Source organism: Aythya fuligula, chromosome 15 (genome assembly GCF_009819795.1).
Source record: "Aythya fuligula isolate bAytFul2 chromosome 15, bAytFul2.pri, whole genome shotgun sequence".
NCBI lineage: Eukaryota > Metazoa > Chordata > Aves > Anseriformes > Anatidae > Aythya > Aythya fuligula.
Genome location: NC_045573.1, coordinates 9,091,758 through 9,112,969, shown reverse-complemented (window position 1 = coordinate 9,112,969; position 21,212 = coordinate 9,091,758). Strand labels below are relative to the sequence as shown.

At 45.3% G+C, this 21,212-nt stretch overlaps 1 protein-coding gene across 2 annotated transcripts in view; it reads left to right on the top strand.

Moving 5' to 3' along the window:
* XYLT1 (xylosyltransferase 1) overlaps positions 1 to 21,212 on the top strand; it is a 185,059-nt gene that overhangs the window by 56,134 nt on the left and 107,713 nt on the right. The window contains exon 1 of one of the 2 annotated variants that reach the window (XM_032197442.1): positions 8,943 to 8,980. The exons of the other annotated variant lie outside the window; for it this stretch is intronic. Within the exon in view, the coding sequence (XP_032053333.1) occupies positions 8,960 to 8,980 (21 nt within the window). The 5' untranslated portion in view covers positions 8,943 to 8,959. Of the gene's footprint in view, positions 1 to 8,942; positions 8,981 to 21,212 lie in introns of those variants that run through there. 2 annotated transcript variants of the gene reach the window in all.

Genomic DNA, 21,212 nt, shown 5'->3' with positions numbered 1-21,212 from the left:
TGCGCTGTACAAGAAGTTATTAATGAGCTGCTGGGCTTTACTTTCACACACACAGTGACACTATCGGGAATGTTCCTTGGGCCCCTGGCAGTTCTGACCACTGTGTGAAAATTCACTCTGAAGGTTATGCCATTAAATCATGAGAACCTGGCTTCACGTTGCATTTACTCCAGAGGGAGCTGGGAGATGTTGGAATAGCATCCCGTTTACGCTAGGCATGCCAGCAGAGGAAGTTAATCAAGAATTGTCGGTCCAAGGTGAATTCTTGCTCTGTTTTAGCTTGAGTGACTTTCCAAACCAGACTCCCACATATTGAGCAAATCTGTTCGGCTCCAGGATTAGGGTGTGTGTTTTCAAAAGCCCCATTTCTGTGAAGATGCTCCCAAAGCCGCCAGCCGAGCCTTGCTGCTGGGAGCAGCACCAAACTCAGACACCAAATACTGGCACCAGCTGGGGAATGCCATCCCTTGGCTGCCCTGGGGTGGGCTTAGGGCAGGTGAGAGGAGCCCAAGTCCGAGCATCACCAGTGTGGCGAGCACACTCTACAGGGTCAACAAAGAGGGAGGGTTGCTATCTGGTGTGGATGCTCTTTTCCTGTAAGACTGTTTCACTGGTGTCCTTGTCCTCTCCCTTTAGCCCTGCCCGCCCTCCCTTCTTGTCTCCCAACGTAAATGTCATGGCTGTGACCACCCGTGCTTTGTCTCCTCGGTTTCATATTCTTTATTTGGCTTTAACTTTTAGCTTGGTGTTTTCCATTTCTGAGGGTTTTTTTTAAACTGCGATTTCTTTTGCTTAATGTTTGTCTTCCCTCTGTGGCAGCATATTTTGTTCCTTACAGATAACAAAATGCTGGCTGCGCTGGAACACCTTCCTGATGTCCTTATTTCTATTATTGTCTGTCTTTGTGATATGGTACGTGCCTGAAAACCTAAGTATTGTAACGTCTGAAGCAGTACGGTGAGGGCTGAGTTCTGTGCCTGCTATTTTCTTGGAGAATGCAGTATTTTTCTATTCAGATTCAAAATTATAGGACTTGGGCTGAAATTAGGCCTGCAGCTTGTCTTGTAAGTTACAAAACTGTTGTTTTTAGTAGATAGTTTAAAGTCTTCAATAACCGTGTGTTTCCACACGGGAAAAGACCTGGCAGAGCTGGGTAACAGCCCTCGCTCAGGCGTGCAGGCTGGGCAGCTGCCTTGGTGTGCTTCAAACTGAAGATGTCACCTGGGTGGCTCCCTGGCTCTGGCCCTTGCTGCAAAAACACTTGCTTATGATTCCAGTGAAATAGCTTTTGCTGCCTTAATAGGCATTTGGATTAATTATTTATCAGCATTAATGCTGAAAGGGAATGAATTTCAGAGATGCACGCACTTCGAGTCGGCACGGGGCAGGAGCTGCACTCAGAGCGCCTGCCTCGGCGCGCCCTGCGGGGGGGGCAGGACCCATGAGGCCGGTCACAGGCACGGGAGAGCAGCTGCTGGGCACAGAAGGGCCGGGAGGTTTCTGAAGATGCTGAACTGCCTTCACCCGTGTAGGCAGGCTCCTCTTGGTTGAGATCTGTAGAGCTGAGTAGGAAAAGCTGCTCCTGCCAGTTACATCTTTTAGAGATTTGAGGATTTTTTTCTCACGTGCACATGCCAGAGAAGTCCCAGAGGCTCAGTCTTTCTCCCTGTGGCAGACCAGGGGGGTTTGTGAGCAGTGGCGGTCATGAGGGCATGCAAATTTCGGAGAGCCCTTCCAGTCCAGCCTTGGGAACATGGTAGGCATGCATCCAGTTAACAGAGAAATAGCATGTGTGCTTCAGGCTCCTGGTCATAATTATCAATATATCCCTTCCCCTCCCAATTATTTATTTATTTTTTTAGGAAAGGAGTTTTATTTTCTCAGTCTCCTGATTGCCGTGTTTTTGACAGGAACCTCAACTATGCCATAGCAGAGACTGAATGTCTGCCCAGGGGAGCGGTCGGCCTCAGCCTGGGAAGTGCCAGTAGGGCACAGCTCACTGGGGGTCAGAGCTCAGGCTCGAGGCTGGGACGGAGCTCAGGGCTGGTAGGTGGCATCTCTGTAAACACAGCTGCCAGCGAGTGTCACCAATAGCCAGAGGCAAAGCCTCACGGTGCAGGTTTAATTAAAGAGTCGCAGGAAATACGCACCGTCTGAACATTATAACGCACAGCAGGAACTTTGAGTCAAAGCCAACAGATAATAAGAATTAAACTGCATTTTAACCATGTGCATTTCAAGGATTTATATTTGTTGCAGAAGCTGAATAATAAATTACCGTAGTGCTGTAACTGGTGTTATATATGACCTTATAAAATGTTGCAGTCCTTTCGAGCATTTATTACTAAGTAAAAAATTAAGAGTTTTTTCCAGCTATCGCACTTTAATAGTTTTTCCAAGTTTAAAATGGGTTTTGGAATGTAGCCTGGAAAGGACAATTATACTTGCATCATTTTGTGTATATAAAGTAACTTATTTTTAGAAAAAATTTGCATAGATTACTTCTACACAGGTATATGAAGACATAAAGGTACTCGTTGTAGGAGGATAGCTGTGAAGCACTTTGCTATTCTTTGCCAGAATTTCATTTAATCATGAGATATCATCTCAGGGATGGAGAACCACTGTGGAATGTCAGAGCAAAACTTCAACTCCTGTTCATAACTGGAGACTGAGAAAAGTGATAGTAAGCAACAGCTAGCTAGAAGGATATCTCGCATCTACATAACCAGGTGTGTGTACATCTGAGCAAGGAGGTTAACAGAAAGGAATCATCGCAGCTGTTATCAGTCCCTGTTTATCAGGTGGAGGAGAGTTGGTAAGCATTTCAGTGCTGTCTTTGAGCTGTGAGCTGCCAGCCAGGTCACCCTGTTCGTACAGCCTCTTGGTCCTCTTCTCCTTGCACGGTTCTTCAGCAGCCGCTTGTCCTTGTAGCCTGTGGGCTGAACTGAAACCAGGGTTTCCTCCCCCGGTGCCCTGAAAAAGGGTTTGTAGAAAGATTTCTCCATCGCAGCTCCATCCCTGGCACATCTGCAAGCCTGTACTGTGTCAAGTGAAAGGCCACTTGGATTCCCATGGGTGTACGCTGACCTCGGGGAGTGGAGTTTGGGCTTCTCTTGGCTTGGAGCTGCTGTCAAATCGTCACTTGCACTGCTTGGTTTTGTAGGGGCGATGCCTGCCTCTTACTGACAGCTGCTGTTGACTTGTACACAGTGGAGGGTAATTAAATAATTTTTGAAGCTTCTTAGTTAAATTTGGTTGAAGAAATGGAACCATGTGCAAAGAACGAGTCTGGCTTTGGCAGCAGGAATAAAAGGTGACAGCTCGGGATGGCTCTGGGCAAAGCAGCTGGTGAGCTCCTGGAGAGCCTTAGATTCTGAAAATCTGCTGTGACAATATCACCACGTTCATGTACTGAGGCGAGGTGGGGATGCGGTGGTTCCTGTGCCTGCCTATAATGCTTCATGCCTGGGCTGGTCGCTTCCTCAGCACCTGATGGCTTCCTCCCAGGTGTGGCTGCTCCAGCTGGGCTTTTTCACAGGGATCTTTATTATAATCGTACTTCTGGCTCCAGAAGTCACCCAGCCTTCCAAATTGGTCCCAGGACATCTGGTTAGAGCGGGCCTCCTGTATGGTATGACTGCATGTAGGTAGAACACACGTGTATTTCCCCCGTCCTTGGTCTCTGTAAAAATTTCTCCTAGCACATTTGCTGCCATGTAGCCCAACCTTTCGTGTGTCTGCCAGGGACACTGAGAGGCCTCGTCCTAGAGAGCTTCCCCTTGGTGATGAGCCTTCCCCTGGGTCCTGGGGCAGCAGCACCCTGCTCCTCAAGCACTTTCCTTTGCCATAAATATTGCTGGTGTTGAGTGCGTGGTTTCTGTGCTTTTTATTTTTATTTGTTGTTTATAACTTATTTTTTAGTATTTTTTTTTATTAATATGATTTTGCTTCAGAAGCAATGTGGTGCACTTCCTGGGTTACAGCCGTGGTCCTGTCACGCCCCCACATCAGCATGGCACAAGGTATGTGCAGTGATGGGGGATCAGTCAGTGATCTAATACTGGCGCTCCTCTGCAGAGCCACAAACATGTAAAACTTCCTGGCTTTACTTTCAAAATCTTAGCGGTATCTCCTTGCTATTTAATGAAGTGTTAAGTCCTGCCCAGAGAGCACAGGCAGGAACAACCTCCAGGCAGATTTCTAAACACCAAGAGGAGCAGAAGGCGAGGCGTTTGGTGTTCATGCATCACCCTTCATGCCTCGCTCTTTAGGTTTGTTTGTTTTCTCACTGCTCTTCTGTGAGGGCAGAAGCGTATAGGCAAATGCTAGCCAAGAGTAAACATCATTATTTCTATTATATTCATTACAAAGCTATGTAAGTCTGTCTGGGTTGCTGCACTTTTACCTGAGGTGGTGCCATGGTCTGAGCATGAGAAAGGGGCAGCTCCAGGAGCTGCTGCTGCTGCCAGCTGCTCGGCCCCTCCGGGGGTGCCTGGGAAGGGGTCGAGCCCCGTCTCACCCCTCAGTAGCGGCTCAAGCTGTCAGTGCTGCATGCAGAGCTGCTGTCCTTACGGGCCATTCAGAATTGCGTGTCCTTATTGAAGTCTGAGCTCGATTGCTTCTGGTGCTCACGCGGCATCTGCTCGAAGCAAGGTGCCTTTGGAAGGGCCACGAGCAGCTCGTGGGCCCTGCAGTGCCGAGCGTCCCGCACGCTGCGCAGGGGAGAGCAAGCACATGCAGGGAGGAGTGCACAGCCAGCCTCAGCTAAATAGTTTGCCGTGCACTGTTTCTCTGCTTATGATTCAGCTTTAAAGGCCCTTTTAAGTGAAATTGGATACACTACAAAGTGTTGGTTTCATGTGTTTTATTTGCAGTTTAATCAGCGTGATCCAGCTGCCAGTGCAGGGGAAACCAGAGCTCGATTTTTAATTATCCCTGCTTTGCCTGAGTTAGGAATTCCCAGTAGTGCCGTCTGAGAAAAGATGCCAAAAACCGCATTGTTCTTTAATTAGCTGTTGTAATTGTTTCAGTCTAATCTCCATGATTAGCAGCAGCATTAAATACAGCAGTAAGAATAGGCCTGCCCTCTTTGTGCTGCCCTAGTAAACACAATATTCTTACTTCTGGTAAGGGACATAATATAAAATCAATTAGAAGCCAACTAGTGTTGATTGGAAAATGATAAAGAGCAGCTACCATGAAGTGCAGATTGCTTTGTAAAGTTGGTTTATAACCGTGCTTCTGGGACATCTTAATTGCTCAGTTTTGGGGGAAAACACCAGAATAACAGGCTCTGTTACAGAGACGCCTTTGGGGATCTCAAAGAGACTCCATCCTCTGCAAAGCCCTAACACAAGCTTTGCTGTTACTGAGGCTAGTGTCTGTCTAGTTCTTAGGGAAGGGTCGTTTGTTCTGTCTCAGCAGGTGCATTGTCAAATACAAACAATTGCAGACTATTCCCCAAAGAAATGGGTTTTTATTCAAAGTTCATCTAAGCTTTATCCTGAGGCTCAAAGATGCTCTGCAATGGGGCGTTTGTAATGGGAACGCAAGGAACATTGCTGCCCAAGCATATGGGTTAGATCTGTTTCAGAACAGGTTTTGACATTTAGGCATTTAAAGACAAAGGAGAAATACTTAATGAGATAAAGCACAACTCCCATGCCAGCTTTGATGGGTTTGAGGCACCTGCTGAGGTACCAGTTATTATCCTTAGGTCCCTAAATACCTTTGTAGAGTTGGCTTTAAGTGTCATTGCATGTGGGAAAAAGAGGAATTAAACTCTTGGAAAATGCAGAGTTAAGGTCAGTCATGCGGTGTAAAGGGAGCATTTATGAGTGCAAAATGAGCACTTGTAGGGAAATGTAATTGTTGTAGCGATGGTTGTAGTCACAGACTGTGGAAAAGTGAGTATTTTGGCTGATGGTATGTTTCTGTAGGGTACTTGATATAACTTGTTATGTGTTTTGATGACACCTGTCAGAGTGTCAGCACAAGTGTCCCCAGCACAGCTGGCGGCGATGATCGGGTTGTCCACGTCAGGGCAGGCACAGACCTGGGAGAGGATTTGCCTGGGAACACAACGGGGAAGTCTGGGGCTCTGCAGCCTTTGAGGAGGAGCACCAGGAGCTAAAGACTGCTCAAGCCACTGGGATGAGCTGAACATGGGCGGAGAATTGGACAGTAGAGAAAACAGCAGCCTCAGGTTTCTACAGGAGTCCTTCCAGCTCAGAGCTAAGCCAAGACATGCTCCTGTTGCTGAAACTTATTTCTTCTAAAGGGAAAAGATTTAAGACCCTGCCTTTCAGTTTGGCACACTCCAGAATTTCTTTCAGAAGTACAAACCCTGAAATGTCTGATTGCAATTAATAGAGAGCAGCAGATTACTCTGCTGATAAGGGATCGTTAGCTTTTATAACTGGTTTTGTGTCAGACGTAGATCCATCATATGGTAAACATAAATGCCCTCATTGCTATAAATTTATGTTGATTCTGTGAATTCATGTTGTGGAGAGCACTGCTACAAACTGAACCCAGAGCTGCCCAAAGGAAGGGAACGCTTTTAGCCAGTTCAGTCATATTGTGCTCTTAGGTTAGAACTGCTAGGTTTTGAAGCCCCTTTTTGCAAGGTCCCGATCCTTTCTTCCCTGGATGGCGTATGAAACCAATAGCTTTTTTTTTTTTCTTTGCACACACACAACCTGAATGCAGTTTTGATACATTGCTCCATTCTATATGTGAGTTTTCATAATTAGTTTGCAGTAGTGAAAATAGTAGTGGGGCGGAAAAAGAAGAGGAGGGAAAAAAAAAGGTAAAAAAAAGAAGATGAGGAGGAAGAAAATCCAGGAGGCAGCCAGCAGAGCACAAATGGCCTGAGCTTAGGCAGGTCTGAGGGAATTGCAGGGATTTGGGACAGTGGGAAGCAAATGCTGGTACACGTCCCATCTGATAGAACATGCTGGATGGTGTTTGTCTGACCTCTGCGAGATACCTTGGGAATGCCTCGGAGGGGTGGACTGATACTAATGATGTTTATATATATACATTCATGTGTACAGATACACACATGCGTATAAAGTTAAATAATTCTGATCCCTCTCAGGCTCACCAGCAGTGCATCTAAATAGCTGGACCATAAAACCTGCTTTACGTTTGCTATAAAATCACCTACGGCTTCATTGCCCTTGCATAATACTGTTTTGTGGCTGTTAGTAAGGAAAACGTTTCTGAGCATGTATTTTAAGTAACTAATTACCATACAGGCGCTGATTGCATAACTGCTGTAGAGGTCCTCCTGCCGCTCCCAGCAGTGGCCAGTCCAGCCTGCCGGCAGAGAGGAGGAGGAGGAGGAACCTTCATCTCTGGCTTTGACAGCTGGGTGAGGAAATTCTTGTTCCCTAATCTCAAATCTTGAACAAGACATCTGCAGTAATAGGCCACCTAAACTTTTTTGCAACTATGTTATTTTAAGATTTTTTTAGTCAGCAACAAAGAACACGAAATTTTCTGTTCTTTTTTTTTTTTCTTCTTCTTCTTGGGTTGCAGTGCAATTATGCCACTGATGTGCTCATTATAATTTGTCTCCACTAATCCTTAGGGACTCCAGAGAGCTGATTCCATTAGACTATTAAGTTCAGGCTGTACCGCCTGTATCAACTGGCAGAATTTCTATTTAGAGATAAAACCGCATTGGAGTCGGAGCACATTTCTTTTGAATCACTCACATGTACACCTTGCCATGGGACTTTCTGCAGAGCTCGTTGAAAAAAAGTAATCCTGTGTTTTCCTTCTGAACAGGCAGTGCTTTGCTTGTTGCTGAGCTGTGGGCAGCCCTAAGGGTGTGGATGGGATGATTTCAGCAGCCCCAGAGCCAGCTCCTTCCCTGGCCAGCACGCACCCCACCCCTGCCTTCACAGCAGTGAGCTCCTGCAGCTTGGAAACATACAGGAGTCTTCCCAAATAAATCGAATTAGGCCTTACATCGCAGGAATGTCTGTGGGATTCTTGCAGGGAAAGAGCTCTGTGGTGCTTTGTTGCATGAAGTACCCCAAAAGTTTGGCTCAGGACTGAGAAAAGCCACTGCCTCCAGGCGTGGGCGTGTCTTTGAAGCCAGCGAGGTCCTGGAGGCTCCCCGGAGGTGCTGTGGCCCCGTGAAGTGTTGCGGCAGCCCGACGGGCCTGTCAGCGGGGCCAGGAGGGCCCTGCCGCCTCCTCTTCCTCACCAGCAGCTGCCTAACGTACAGCAGAGTGAAATAAGTGGAAATCTCTTGACTCTATCCAAGCATCTTTCTAGTTTAAGCTCTGTTCTTTCCTGAGCTTAGGGCTTCCCTGATGTACCAGCCAAAAATCCACCCTGACAGAGAAGGTTATTTATTTATTTATTTATTTTATTAATTTATTTATTATATGTCCCTTCTCTAAACAGCTGAGCGCTGCGTGAATTTCCAAATGGTTTCAGGAGCAGTCGGGGGTGTCAGAGGGCTCCCTTCAGGGCGCAGCCCCTCCTTGCAGAAGCGTGTTGGTGGCACGGAGCTTTCCCTGTGGGCACATGGAGGTGGAAACAGTGCTGGGCCTCACACATGGAGGTGGCAGCAGGGCCGGGACACACACACAGAGGTGGCAGCAGAGCCGGGATGCCCTCCTTGCCTTCCCAGAGCTGCCCGGTGCCCGGGGCTCCCCAGGCTCCACAGTGGTGGCTCTGTGTGGAGGCCGGCAGAGACGCTGGCTTCCTGCGGCCACCGCCGGGCTCTGGCCCCACTCGCCGCGTGGCCTGGGCTGAAAGCTCCTCTGTGCTCCGGCACAGGCCCCTTTTGTGTGTGCAGAGCAGCCTGGGGCTGGTTCAAGGATTTCTGTGCGAGGGCACAGGAGGAGGCCACGATGGCACCTCGGCAGAGCCGCAGACAGCCGCTCTTTCAGCCACTGCAGGAAAGCAGCGTTACTCTTTCAGCAAGGGCAGGATGCTGAGCAAAGTCTCCCAGGTAGGCGTGGGGAAGAATTCCTTTTCTGTACTCTGAAAATTAGCAGCAAACATCGTCAGCCCAAAAGCGTACTGCAGCGAAGGAAATCTTTCTGGTCTCCTGTTTGCTGCTAGTACTGAGAGATGTTTCCTTAGCTCTGAAAATATTTACATTGATCTGCTCAGTGTTTGTGCTTTGGCCGTTTCATGACGTACTAGATCTTAAAATCCTGAGTGTCATATAATTGCTGTATAATTTCCTTTGCTATCGTATCATGCTGGTCACAGCTCTACTTCCATCTCAGGTGACGGACAGCTTTAGGTCTGCCCCTGCTCAAAATACCAGCTAAAAAAAAGGGTATTTTGAAACAAATAAGAAAGAAGGGGTGAGGTCCAATTGGCAGGCTGCTTAACTGGAGGATACAGCAATGAGCTCATGTCTTATAACCTGCATGGCTTCGGTACGAGAGTACAGATCTTCAGTGGTGTAACTGTTATTACCTAACGTGGGATCCCTTGGATGTGTCACTCCCTGGTGTCTTTTCTGACATCTGAATAAGGGTGAAATGCAAATGCAAAAAAAACCCAGATCATAAAAATAGAAATCATGATATGGTCATCTCTATTTCACATACAATTAAGACTGGAAGAAAATATAGCGTTTGTTTGTTTAAAATTAGTTAGAATTTCTAACCATAGAAGTTTTTTCTTAAGTATTAAATCTATTTTTCATTTATCTTATGGTTTGAAAAAGCCATTAAATTAGATACTGGGAAATCATGAATTTAGTCTTCACAGTGCTAGAACACAGGCAGAGCCCGTGGCTGTGAGCGAGTGGCGAGCCAAGGACAGGGTTGCATCCAGCGCTGCGCAAAGAGCTGGCTTCTCGGCTGTTGTGCTGAGGCTGTAAGGAGTAACAGCAACATGAGAATATAGTTTTAGCTCGTCAAGCGGGCTAATCAGAAGAAATAGCACTTGAGCAATCCTTTCTCCTCTGGGTTTTCCCACATTCCTTCTACTTAAAGGATGATTTGTAGTGCTGTCATACATCTGTTTCCCTCCTGGTTTTGCAGGTGACTTCATAGCCTGGGTCCTTGATATATCTATTTATATGAGTTAATAAGACAGATAGGGTTTCAAGGTATGCATCTCATAGACTTGCTTGAAACTTCAGTACGCTTTGGAACCTATTTTGGCCTTTTTGCGACTGATATGATTAATTCTTTCTCTGTGTTAGGAAACTTTATTTGAAAAAGTCTCTGTGTAGAGTTAAAAAGCTTTCTTGTAATAGCTGACTCGTTAAAAACCTGCAAAGCAAAGAGCTATCATTCATTAGTTCTAATTGAATCCTTATGCTCCTTCAAATGACAACAGGAATTCAGAGCCATGCCTACATAGAATTTACAGCTCGTCTCAGTTGCTTCTTACCTTGTTTTGTTCTTCCTGTATATCAGAATACACGTACAACATAATTCACATTCCCATCATTTGCACAAGAAAATGCGTATCTGTGTGATTAGTTTCTTAAGAAGCTAACAAATTGCTGAATTTTCCAAACTAATCTAAGAAAGAGGTTTCATTGCTTGTATTGCTAGGTCTGTTCACTATGGGAGTCTGAAAGCCTGTGGAAATTTCTGTGGAAAACTTTAAATCAACTACAAAGAGATGTTTCTTGAAAAAATAAAGGTTTTAGAATTGGTGTTCACTGGTCAGTAATGTTCTGTCATTTCCATGGTGCGCAGGAGGCACCCGCGCATGGCGCAGGAGATGGTTCCTGATCTGAAGAGCTTGTCAAGGGCAAACAAAGGTGGGTTATGGCTGGAGATAAGAATGGAGAAGTTAACGTGTTCCTGTCCACATGGCTGTCTCAGCAGCTACTGCCAGGTTATCAGGTGAAGATAGCCTTCATTAGGTGTGTAAATAATTGCTGGAAAGTAACTCCTTTTGATGCTATTTTCTATTTAACCAGCCTTAGCCATGTGGTGAGAATGAATTGACTTCCTTATGCTTTCCATGTAAGAAACCAGCATTGCATGTTTCTGTCACATTCCTGGGAACGTGAATTACTAAGAAGTGCAGGCAGTTTTCACTGAGAGGCACAGCGATGGCTCAGCTGCTGAAGAACCACTGCTGGTGGCCTGCCGGGGCACACAGACGCCGCCAGTGTAGACAGATTGCAACAGGCAGTGAGGAAATGCGACGTGTGGATTGCTTGGGTGAGTAGAAAAGTGGCTGGGAAGGAAACAGCAGTTGAGAACGACATCAGCAGCGATTACCAGGCTTAGCTCAAGGATGCAGAGAGCATGCGAACTATGCAGGTGGCAGGACTTTCTGGCAGCAGCAGCACGTTACGTGCTACCTGATACTGGCAGCCACTCTCCCAGCAGTTGTGAAGCTGAACACTGAGCGTTTGTATCACATCTGTTGTCTGCATAGCTTGTTCTGCAGGTGCCAGGACAGTTGCAGCTTTCTGATGTCTGGCACGCTTTGGGACACAGCAATGTTGAGGCTACGTGGGTAGCCAGTCTCCAGTACGGAGCAGCAGTTATCATTTATTTGATGTCAGTTAGCTGTAGTCACTTAAAATTAATCTGAAATTGTCTTCTTTTAGCTTTGATGCAGATAAAAACTTAAACTACCTGCTTTCATTTTCTTTCCTCTCATGTTCCTACCTTCTGTCACTACTTCATGTGCATGTTTTCCAGTTCTTCACATCACGTTGAACAGCAGTGAAGGCCACACTAATTCTGTGATGTGCATGAGCTATTGAAAAGCTGCTTGGGCCTGATCTGTAAGCCATTGAGTAACCAGTGTGCTTCACTTGACAAATCATTCATTGCTGCAGATGAACAATCAGAATAACAGGGACTGCTAGCTCCTGCTCAGTAGTTCCTAAATTAATGGTGTCATCTCAGTACAGCAGTTGTATCTCTTATTATAGCAACACGCGTTTGCTTCACTGGTGGCTAAAATTAGTTGCAGACCATATGGGTAGCATCTAAGCTCTTCAGGCTTTGCAGAAGTATTGCTTAATGACCATGTACTCAAATGTCTGGCAACACAGTGTCTATTAGTTGACCTACAAAATTAGTGGGACACAGACTATCAGCTGCCAGAACTCCATCCGAAAGACTTCATGACCTTAGCTAGATCTAACATTGCAGCACATTCTTATTTCTCTGTGTGTGGAGACTCCTCTATGGAAATGGGCTATAGGCATAGCTGAGATTTTGTTTAGATTTTCTAAGAAAGGGAATGTTGGTTAGAGGAGTGCTGGTTTGATATCTGTATGGGACATCTTAATTGGGAAGTCTCGCCCACAGGTTGCCAAATGAGTTCAGAAAGATGGTTTATTTTTTGTGTGTAAATTATTTATTGCTTGTGTTAATATGGAAATGTCCAATATTTCAATGGAGATGTGTGTTGTCGAGTGTTTGGGATGAAAGATGCTGTATAAGCATTAGACATTTATTGCATTTTAGCTAAAGCTGGCCACAGACTGCAGCAAGAACTCGGAGATAAATCATCCCTGTTTTCTCCCTTTGAATTTGCTGAATCTGCAAACTGAATTTGCTGCCTCGTGTTTTGCTTTAGACGAGCTGTAGTTTTCCTGTGGAAAATGCCTTCTGCTTCCCATGCAGGCCTGCACATCTGCCTCACCTGTCGCTTACCTCTGATTTTTGAATTCTCCCAATACAGCAGGTCGGCCCTAGTTAATGAGGAATGTGCTACTTCGTGATTATTCTACTTTCATCACACTGCATGCACAGTGTCCATACACCCCAGGCCTCCGTCTGTATGGACTTGTGTCGGTGTCCAGCTCAGGCTGCTGCCGCCTGAAGGAACACCCCCGGGCTGCAACCGAGCTCCTGGAAAACTGGTGGGAGCTGCTGCACGGAGCTGCTCCCGTCTGGCTCCAGTGTATTTGTTTTATTTGCTGTTTTAGGCACATACTAGTTTCAGTGGAGTGAGCGGCAGCTGAGTGATAATTGCAGCTATCCTCACTTCAAAATTAAAAAATCGACGCTGAGGTTCTCTCAGCTTCCTTGGGAGCCCAGGCTTTGTCAGCAGGCGTGAGTCACCATGCATTGTGTGAATGGATGAGATGAAGCAATGTGGTGATTTTTCCTTTGTTCCCTAACCTTTGCTGAATAACAGGCAGGAATTGCCTCTCTGTGTCTTAGCACCTGAAATTTCACTAGGATATAAAAAGCTTCCATTCACGAACCCTGTAATCCTTAGTCACTGTGTGCAAACACCGGGAAAGTGCCACGTCAGCAGCTTTATCTGTTGCCGTTACGAAACAGAATATATGCGGGTTTATGTATGTGTATTTTACGTTTTAACTAGTATTTGAAGATACTACTTCCTTTAACTTTCCTTTAACTGGATCAACAAAGAGGATGCCTAACAAAGAGTTTTTTCCTTCCACCCACTCCTGTGCCTTTTTTGTTGTTCAGCCGGTCCTTCATAGGAGAGGTTGCAAATCAGAGTTTGCAGTGAAGACAAACAGTCTTTTCTTTTTCTCCAGCTTTGTTTTAAAAAGTTGTTTGATACATATGCCTGCTGATACTCATAAAATCAAGAAATGTGTAGTATTTAAATTATATGCAAAATGTAAATGTATCAAAACAGCAGATGCCATTATTATGAAGAGTTATTAGTTATGCTAGGAACATAACTTCAAAGCATTTTCCTTGTCATGGGGAAAAAAACCAACATGATTCTTTGAATATTGCAAACCGCCCCAGTAGGGCTCTGTTCTGCTCTGAGGGTACTGAATGCATGCTACATCTGGCAAATCCCTTACTACCGTGGTTAAGTGGCTTTGCAGCACTATGGCATGCGAGACAAACTCTGCTTTAGGACATTTGGCCTTTCCCTTGCCTTCCAGCACCGTCGTGGCTGCAGTCCTTCACCTGCTCTTCAGTTCCCGCAGAGCGATGCACCCTGCAAATTCACTTCGTACGCCCACAGCCTGATGGTGGGCGAGCTCTGGGCTGTGTGTTTGGGAAGCTGTAGGAGCCCTCAGCAAGGCAAAGAATCCCCACCTCGTTCTAACCTTGCGTGGTGCAGTCTTGCAACCTGCTCCAGCACTTGTGTTTCCACCACTGTGGTCATACTGTCCTGGGGAGGCAACTGCTGGAGGTGTCAGAGCTGTTTCCAATAATATTCAAATCGCTCTGCTTGACTAATAGGCATTTAGATCGAAGCCAAACTACCAAACTTCTTCTGAAAATGTTGCTTTATTGAGAGCTTTGGCAATAGAGGAGAAGAAAGCAAGGTCTTGATGCCAACGTGTTGGGCCTTTGAGAAAGAAGAGGTAAGATTGTGAGCTGAAGGTTTCTTCGGGAACATTCTAGAAGTTTTGCCTGAGGGCTTTCGTTGTTGACAGAGAACTGGAGCATACTGGTGATTTTTGAGATCCCTGTGTGTCTGTGGATGGTTTTGTTCAGACAAAAGTGTGAAATCATGCAGGGCTCCTGGGTCGTGCTGGCACTGAGGCCTTCATGTTGATACAGGTCCCCCGGGTCCAGCAGTGCTTGAGGCAGCATCAGGTCAGCGCACACAGCGCCCTTGCCCTTTGCTTTGGCCTTCTGGTCCTCACCCAGAGCCGTGCTGCCGCTTTAAGGCTGAAAAGTTTTGGAGATGTTGTCTGCTTTGACCAGAGCCAGCAGATGAAGCCTGACTCATCTTGACAGCACTTCACACGATCCGGCCTGTCGTAACTGCGAGCAGAATCTGACCCGTGGCTATTTTTGTGTTCCCCTATCTATTTAGAAGAGTCTTTTGTTCCTTGTCTGACAGGTCCTCAGATCTGCAAAGGTTGGAACCTGAGCAAGAGCAGCAATCAGACAAAAGGTGAACTATTGAACACCAAAGCAGAAGCTGGGAGACGTGACAAGATTAAAAGGAAAACACACAAAGGGCATTGTATCTGCGTAGATGGCATCTGACAGGAGGGATGCCAAACAGCAAGGTTCAAGATTGGGTCAGAAATTACAGTCTGAAGGAAGTTGAGGGCTAACTAAGTGTTAAGTAGACTTAATCCAAGGTTCATTTCTTTCAGCTGTCCGGGCTTTTAAGAGAATAATTGTGTGTTTATGAAACTCCTTATCCTTTCTCATCATTTATATACCATGTACATTCTGATGAATGTATTTAAACTTTAGTTACATGGGTATTTTTACATGTATTATGTTTTATAAAGCTGTTTGCTTTATATTTTCCTTCCTTCTTGCCTGGTTTCATAAAATACACAGGATCTTGGAGGGCTGAGCCCTTCTCTTAACGTTTCTGCAAGCTGACCGTCTTCTTTCACATCCCTGGGTGTTGATGTCAGAGTCAGTACCTGCTTCATATGAGTTGCTATTGAAGTTTTTTTCTCTTTCTGTATCAGGCGTTATTTTTGGTTTTACACAGTTTGTCATTAAATCTGCTTGACCGTTTCTGTTGTATTATCAAGAACTAAAATCTTTAGCCTCTCGCAATTGCAGTGATCATCAGTCAGGTTTTTCTTAAATTAATTAAAAAAAGTCCCACAGACACTTGAGATTGTACCATCATCAGCATGAAGGATAAATGAATTAGTCTATTGTTGACTTATTTGCTGACCTAGAATTGAACTCAAATGTAGGGACATTACACCTGTTTTCAGAGCTCCTGGGAAAATGTAGGCATTGAAAAACGTGCTCCTAGACCAAGTGTGCCAAGGGATTTTCTAAATCTGGAAAACTGTTGTTTCAGCCTTGTTATTTCAGCGTTCCTTTTGCTTCATATTCTGTGTAATGAAAAGTGACAGTTGTTTTACATAATGGAAAATCTTGCATGATTGGTCTCAGTTCAATATCTGCAGGAGGAAATTAAGATTACACTACCCACACATTAATGATGAAGTTCCCGTGGCTTTTTAATGACATAATTTTACTTTAAATACAAAGACGCTGTGTTGGTGAACAAGAGCACTGCAGTAACTCCTAATGATCATGATCAGATCATGTTTGTATTAATATGATCTGTAATTAAAAGCTACTGCTTTGTAATAGCAATTAAAGCAATCCTTGAGTAATTAAATACTCTTTCTTAAAGATTTTTTTTCTTTTGCATTTTGCGAATGCCAGACTTACAGTGAAGAGGACGGGCGTTAAATAATTTCCTGCACTTACTTGTCAGTTTAATTTCTTTCGTATCAGGTAATTGTCTTACAGTTTGTACGTTTGGTTCTGCTCATATGTATGTGTGTGTGTGTATATATATCTGTGGTGGGTAAACCATTTTCTTGCTCAGACTGATGAAGTTTTCATCCGACTTGATGCAGGGCTTTTTTTTCTGGGGTTGGAAACTGTTCACATCACCGTTCTCCCCCTTCTGCCTCCCCAGATGCCTAGAAGAGCAGCAGAAATAAATGCATTTTTCTGCTTTTGTCATGCCTACTTCCAAGTCATCAGGCACCAGCTGCTGCACTGCTAGTGCTGCCTTGTTCCTGCCACTGATGTGTCCGTGGGAGACCTTTCCTCCTGGTGGATCCCATGTTCCTGGGAGGTGCTCTGTATTGAATAGTCTTGCTTCCCTGGCCCTCTGGGACGTTGCCTTCATGTGCTTGTGGGACTGAACTCAATCCACAAGCCCATTTTCTCACTCAGGGAGAGAAAACGTGATGCTGGAGGTTCCTAGCCTTTAAGGATTTCTTCCTTAAAGTTTTTTCTTCTTTCAATTAGATAAATTATTTGGCTAGTTACAAGGCAAGAGGAATTTGGGAAGCTGGAAGGAGAGGAAGACCTGGCAGTCACTGTACAGGTTTAGAAATTTCTGTGCCAGCCAGTTCCCAAAACCCCTTTTAAAATACCTGTAAGTTTGTTATAAAAAGTACTGGTTTCTTCTAGGAGATTGCATCGAGGTACAGATACTGCATAGAATATCTAGCATTGCAAACAGTTCGATTGCTCAATACAGTTAAAAACCACATACTTAACTCACAGCTTTGTGTTCTGCCTGTGCATTTTTGTTGGTGATACAGAATATTCCAGCTTTAAAAAAAAAAAAAAAAAAGGGAAAAATGAACTACTATTTTACCAATTGCTGGTTGTGATTTAAAAAACAGTCCCCAGTGGCATCCCCAATGGCATCTTTGAATGGTGAGGGGGTGAATGACATTGCTGGGTCACCCGTGGGAGCGTGGTGTGGCCGACATGGAGAACTGGGCTGTGAGCTCCTCTCGGGAGACCTGATCGTGGCAGCTGGAGGCTGTGGTTGCAGCTCACGATACAGGTTTGTGCTCAGTCACTGACCCACCACTGGAGGCTATTTTGTATTTTCCGAGCATGACTGTGCCCAAACATGCTGCGTGTGCGCGGGGACGATGTGACTGATTTTCTCCTTTGTATTGATTCCTGGGTGGGGACTGCCAGCATTTCACCTCAGTCTATAAAACCAGAACTAAACTAACACACTTTGGTACAGGAACAGTCTTGTTGACTGTACGGAGCAGAGGAATTTGTAGTTCCAGCTGTTGTGCAACGCTGTGATTGTCGTCCCCCTCTTATGGCAGCTGATAGCAGATAAGATGAACAGGGGCTTTCTCGACTTCTACTCCTGACCGTTCTGCTGCAATTTTCTGCGTCTGTGGGGAATTCTGGCAAAGTAGCACACGTTTATTCACAAACAGGGAAGGAAAAAATAATTCAAGTGACTCTCCACTTACTTTAATTGCTTGTATAAAATTATCACAAACCACTTGTTTACTGGAAGCTGCCCAGCTCATCATTTGGTCGAAGAATTAAGAATGATAGTAATCTTGTTGCTTTTTCCAAAGCATTCATTAGCTTAGAGATTTGAATGCCAAGAGAAAACGTTGCCTAATAGATTCCTATGTCTGCTCTTTTTGAGTTTCTCTTGAGCAACTCTGGGAGCCAGTAATAGCCTATGCAGATTTTCACGGGCTTTCAAAGTCCTTGCTTTTGGAGGGCATAAAACCATTTTGAGCATAAAATGAGAATCTGGGCCATAGACAGAGGCTAACGTTGTTTCTTTGTGGTAAAGGCTTTTGCTATTATAAAGGACAATGCACAAGTTAACCTGAGTAAAACCGACAGCTCATTCTCAGCTTCTATCGCATGCAGAATGCATCTCTTCACATCAGTATTTACAGCAGGCTTCTGCTTGGATCAGATTTCTTCACATCCGCTTGGCTAACATAATTTGATGCTAATAAAGAATAATAAAGGGCAACAATTTCAGATCTGCTGACAATGAGAAGTGGCCTTGCCTTTATAAGCAGTAAGAACCTGGAGCTTGTTTTCCTCGAGGAGCCTTCTCTGTCACCAGAGCTGGTCCCGGTAGGGCCGCGCTCAGAATTGCAATGCGCTACCTGCTGGGAGAGCTCATCTCCGGCTATTTGTTTCTTTAGTTGGCAGAGGGCTTTTTCCCTCCTTCCTGTTTGCTCTTTAGCTCATTGCTGGGCTGCATTGGTATTCTGGGCAGCGCAGTCCGGAGTAAACACTTCTGTGCCATCCAGTCTGGCGTGGGGACGGTGGCAGCGGGAGGTGGGAAGGCGAAGGGGAGAATTCAGGGAGCCGGGCACTCCTCTTTCTCGCCTTCTTTTGCTCCGGCAGCAGTGCCTTGGTGGAGCTGCGAGTGGGTACAGTGGGGATGCTCTGGGGTCAGAGCTTGGACCCAGAGCTTAGGAAGGGAAACGTGAGCAACTCACCAACACAAGGGGCTTTTCCAGGAAAGGGCTGGGATGTTGGTGGGTTTGCAGGCCACTTCCATGGGAAGCAATCTGCTGCCTGCAGATGTGCACAAGGACCAAAATCATGGAAACCTGATGAATTTTCTGCTTCTCTCATAGTGGTGCGATGTGACTGAGAGGTAGCAGTAAGCAGACAAGATGGGATAATTAGTAGTCATTTTCCTTGGATATAGGGAAAGAACCAAGGAAATGGCCAAAGCCTGCAAGCTGTGCCCATCACAAAAGGCACATGGTACATGTGTCACAGGCATTGTTTCGCATGGAGTTGTTGATATATTCATCCTTAACAACATGGATTAGAAACTGTTAGCTTCAAATCTGTAGTAGTGATAGTTCCATTAGGAAGCTTTCTGACAGTGCCCTCATATCTGTAGTTTTTGCATCCTAAATAAGATTTGTGAGAGATTTTGTTTATTTCAGATCTCTGAAAAGGTTGCTTTGCTGGAGCACTATTATTGTGTTGGTAAATATATACAGCATTCCACTTGTCAGGTGTCACTTTGATATTTGGATTGGTTGGCATAGTAAAAATACTAGTGGGAAATACTTGTTTTGGAAAATAGCACAGACTGTATTAGGTACATCATTGCGCTCTCTCTGCAAGCGAAGCTGTGTACCAGCAATCAAGAAATTTTCAGAACAAAGTTTATTTTTAGAAGATTTATTACAGGAGCGCATACATCAAGGTTGCTGTAGGTAATTAAATATACTTGTAAAGGAAAACTCTCTATGTGTAAAAGACTAAATCCTGTCTTGCACACCAGGCTTGAAATACAAGACCAGAGGGGAAGCCATGATACAGATTCCCCTTTACCGCAAGAGAGAAAGCCCCACTGAACGTATCAGTCACTAACAGCTCCTCCCTCTAAACCTGCTTCTGAATGAAAGATGTTTTTGCCTTTCACCGCTATCACAATGGCTGTTGGGAGTTGATGAATGCTGCACAATCAAGAAAAAAATCCAATTGACTGAAAAGAGTGGCTGGTTGGATAGCCAAAGGTCATAACTTCATCTTGCAATTTCCAGTACCCGTTTAATTCCAGCTAAGTAGAAATAATGGCACTGTCGCCTATTGGTGGCATTCTATTGCCGCTCTGAGCTTGTTTTGGACTAGTGTTGATGATGTAGAAGATAGATCAAAATCCCAGGTAAATCTGATAAAAATTTGCATAATATTTATTAGTAGACGCAAATTTAAAGTCATCAGAGTCAATTCACATTATTTTGGTGCTTTAGAATGGAGGGATAGGAGAAGACAAATGAGAAATTCGTGATGGACAAGGCCTGCTTTTCATTGCTTGTTAGGTTTAGTAATACATTATTATTATTTTTCCTCCAAATGAAGTCTGGGCTAATTGAGAAGAGGCCGATCCAATGAACCTCTAGGTATGCAAGCAGGAGCTTGCTCAGGCTGAAGCTGAAGCTGCTTGCATAACTCCCACGTATTGCTCATGGGTGAGGGCTCAGAGAACAGAGAGTGGAGCCTAACACACTCTGCTGGTTGAATGAGCAGATGACTTCATTATAAAGCCCAAAGCTGCTGCTTTGATCAAATATTTTGTTAGCAGTTACTGTTTTCTCAATGGGAAGCAGATCGCTGGGAGAGTAAGAGGGGATGTTCCGGAGCAGGTTCTCGGGGATGCCAGCTGTTCGCAGCTGGCACGGGGCAGGGTTTCATGGTAGACATCCAAAGCATAGCTTTGGTTCTCTGAGTAGTTGGGAAGGGCAGTTTCCACAGGTGAGGAGGTAGAATGGCTGATACCTGTACACACATACTGCTATATGTGCCCGTAGCCATGTGGTAAGGTACGGCACCGTATTTTCATGGCTTGTGAGAAGCTGCTGAACTGTGCGGCCTTCAGAGTATAAAAGCGTTCTGATGGGCTGAGCTTCCCCGTGCTTTCAGAAGAAGCTGATACACTTCCTTAGTGTCTGGGGTAAAGTTTATTCGCATGATGAACTGCAGATCGCAAATAAACCTTTGCTGTAGTTGCAGGGCACGTGGTTGCCCTTAAAGGAAGCATTTTTATGATGCACTAATGCGGTAACGTTAGTGAAAACAATGGGGTGCATTGTGATCTGAGTTTTCTGCGTTCACAGGCTATGGCTAGCGACTAGCTAAGTCAATATTGCGTGGTGCTGTTCGGCCAGTTCTGTCAGTGAGGAATGTGTCTGTGCGAGGAGGGGATGGGTGCCTGAGCGTGGCGTGATTCCTTGCTTCTGGCTGAGCTCCGCGTGGGAGGCTGCAGGGCGCTGTGTGAAGGTGCAGGCTGACAGCCAGCCCGCCCTGCTCCGGACAGACCCACCAGCCTGACCTGTGGCCAAGGGGACAGGACGGCCTTCGGAGGTAACGTTAGTGCCCGATCCTTCGATTTAATGGGGGCTGGAATCTAATTCCATGTAAGTCATCTCCTAGCACTGGTTGGCACACATCCATCGGCCTGCAGAAATCATGCCAATTTATACGGGCAGAAAATTTGGCTATTAAATGCAAACCACAGGCAGT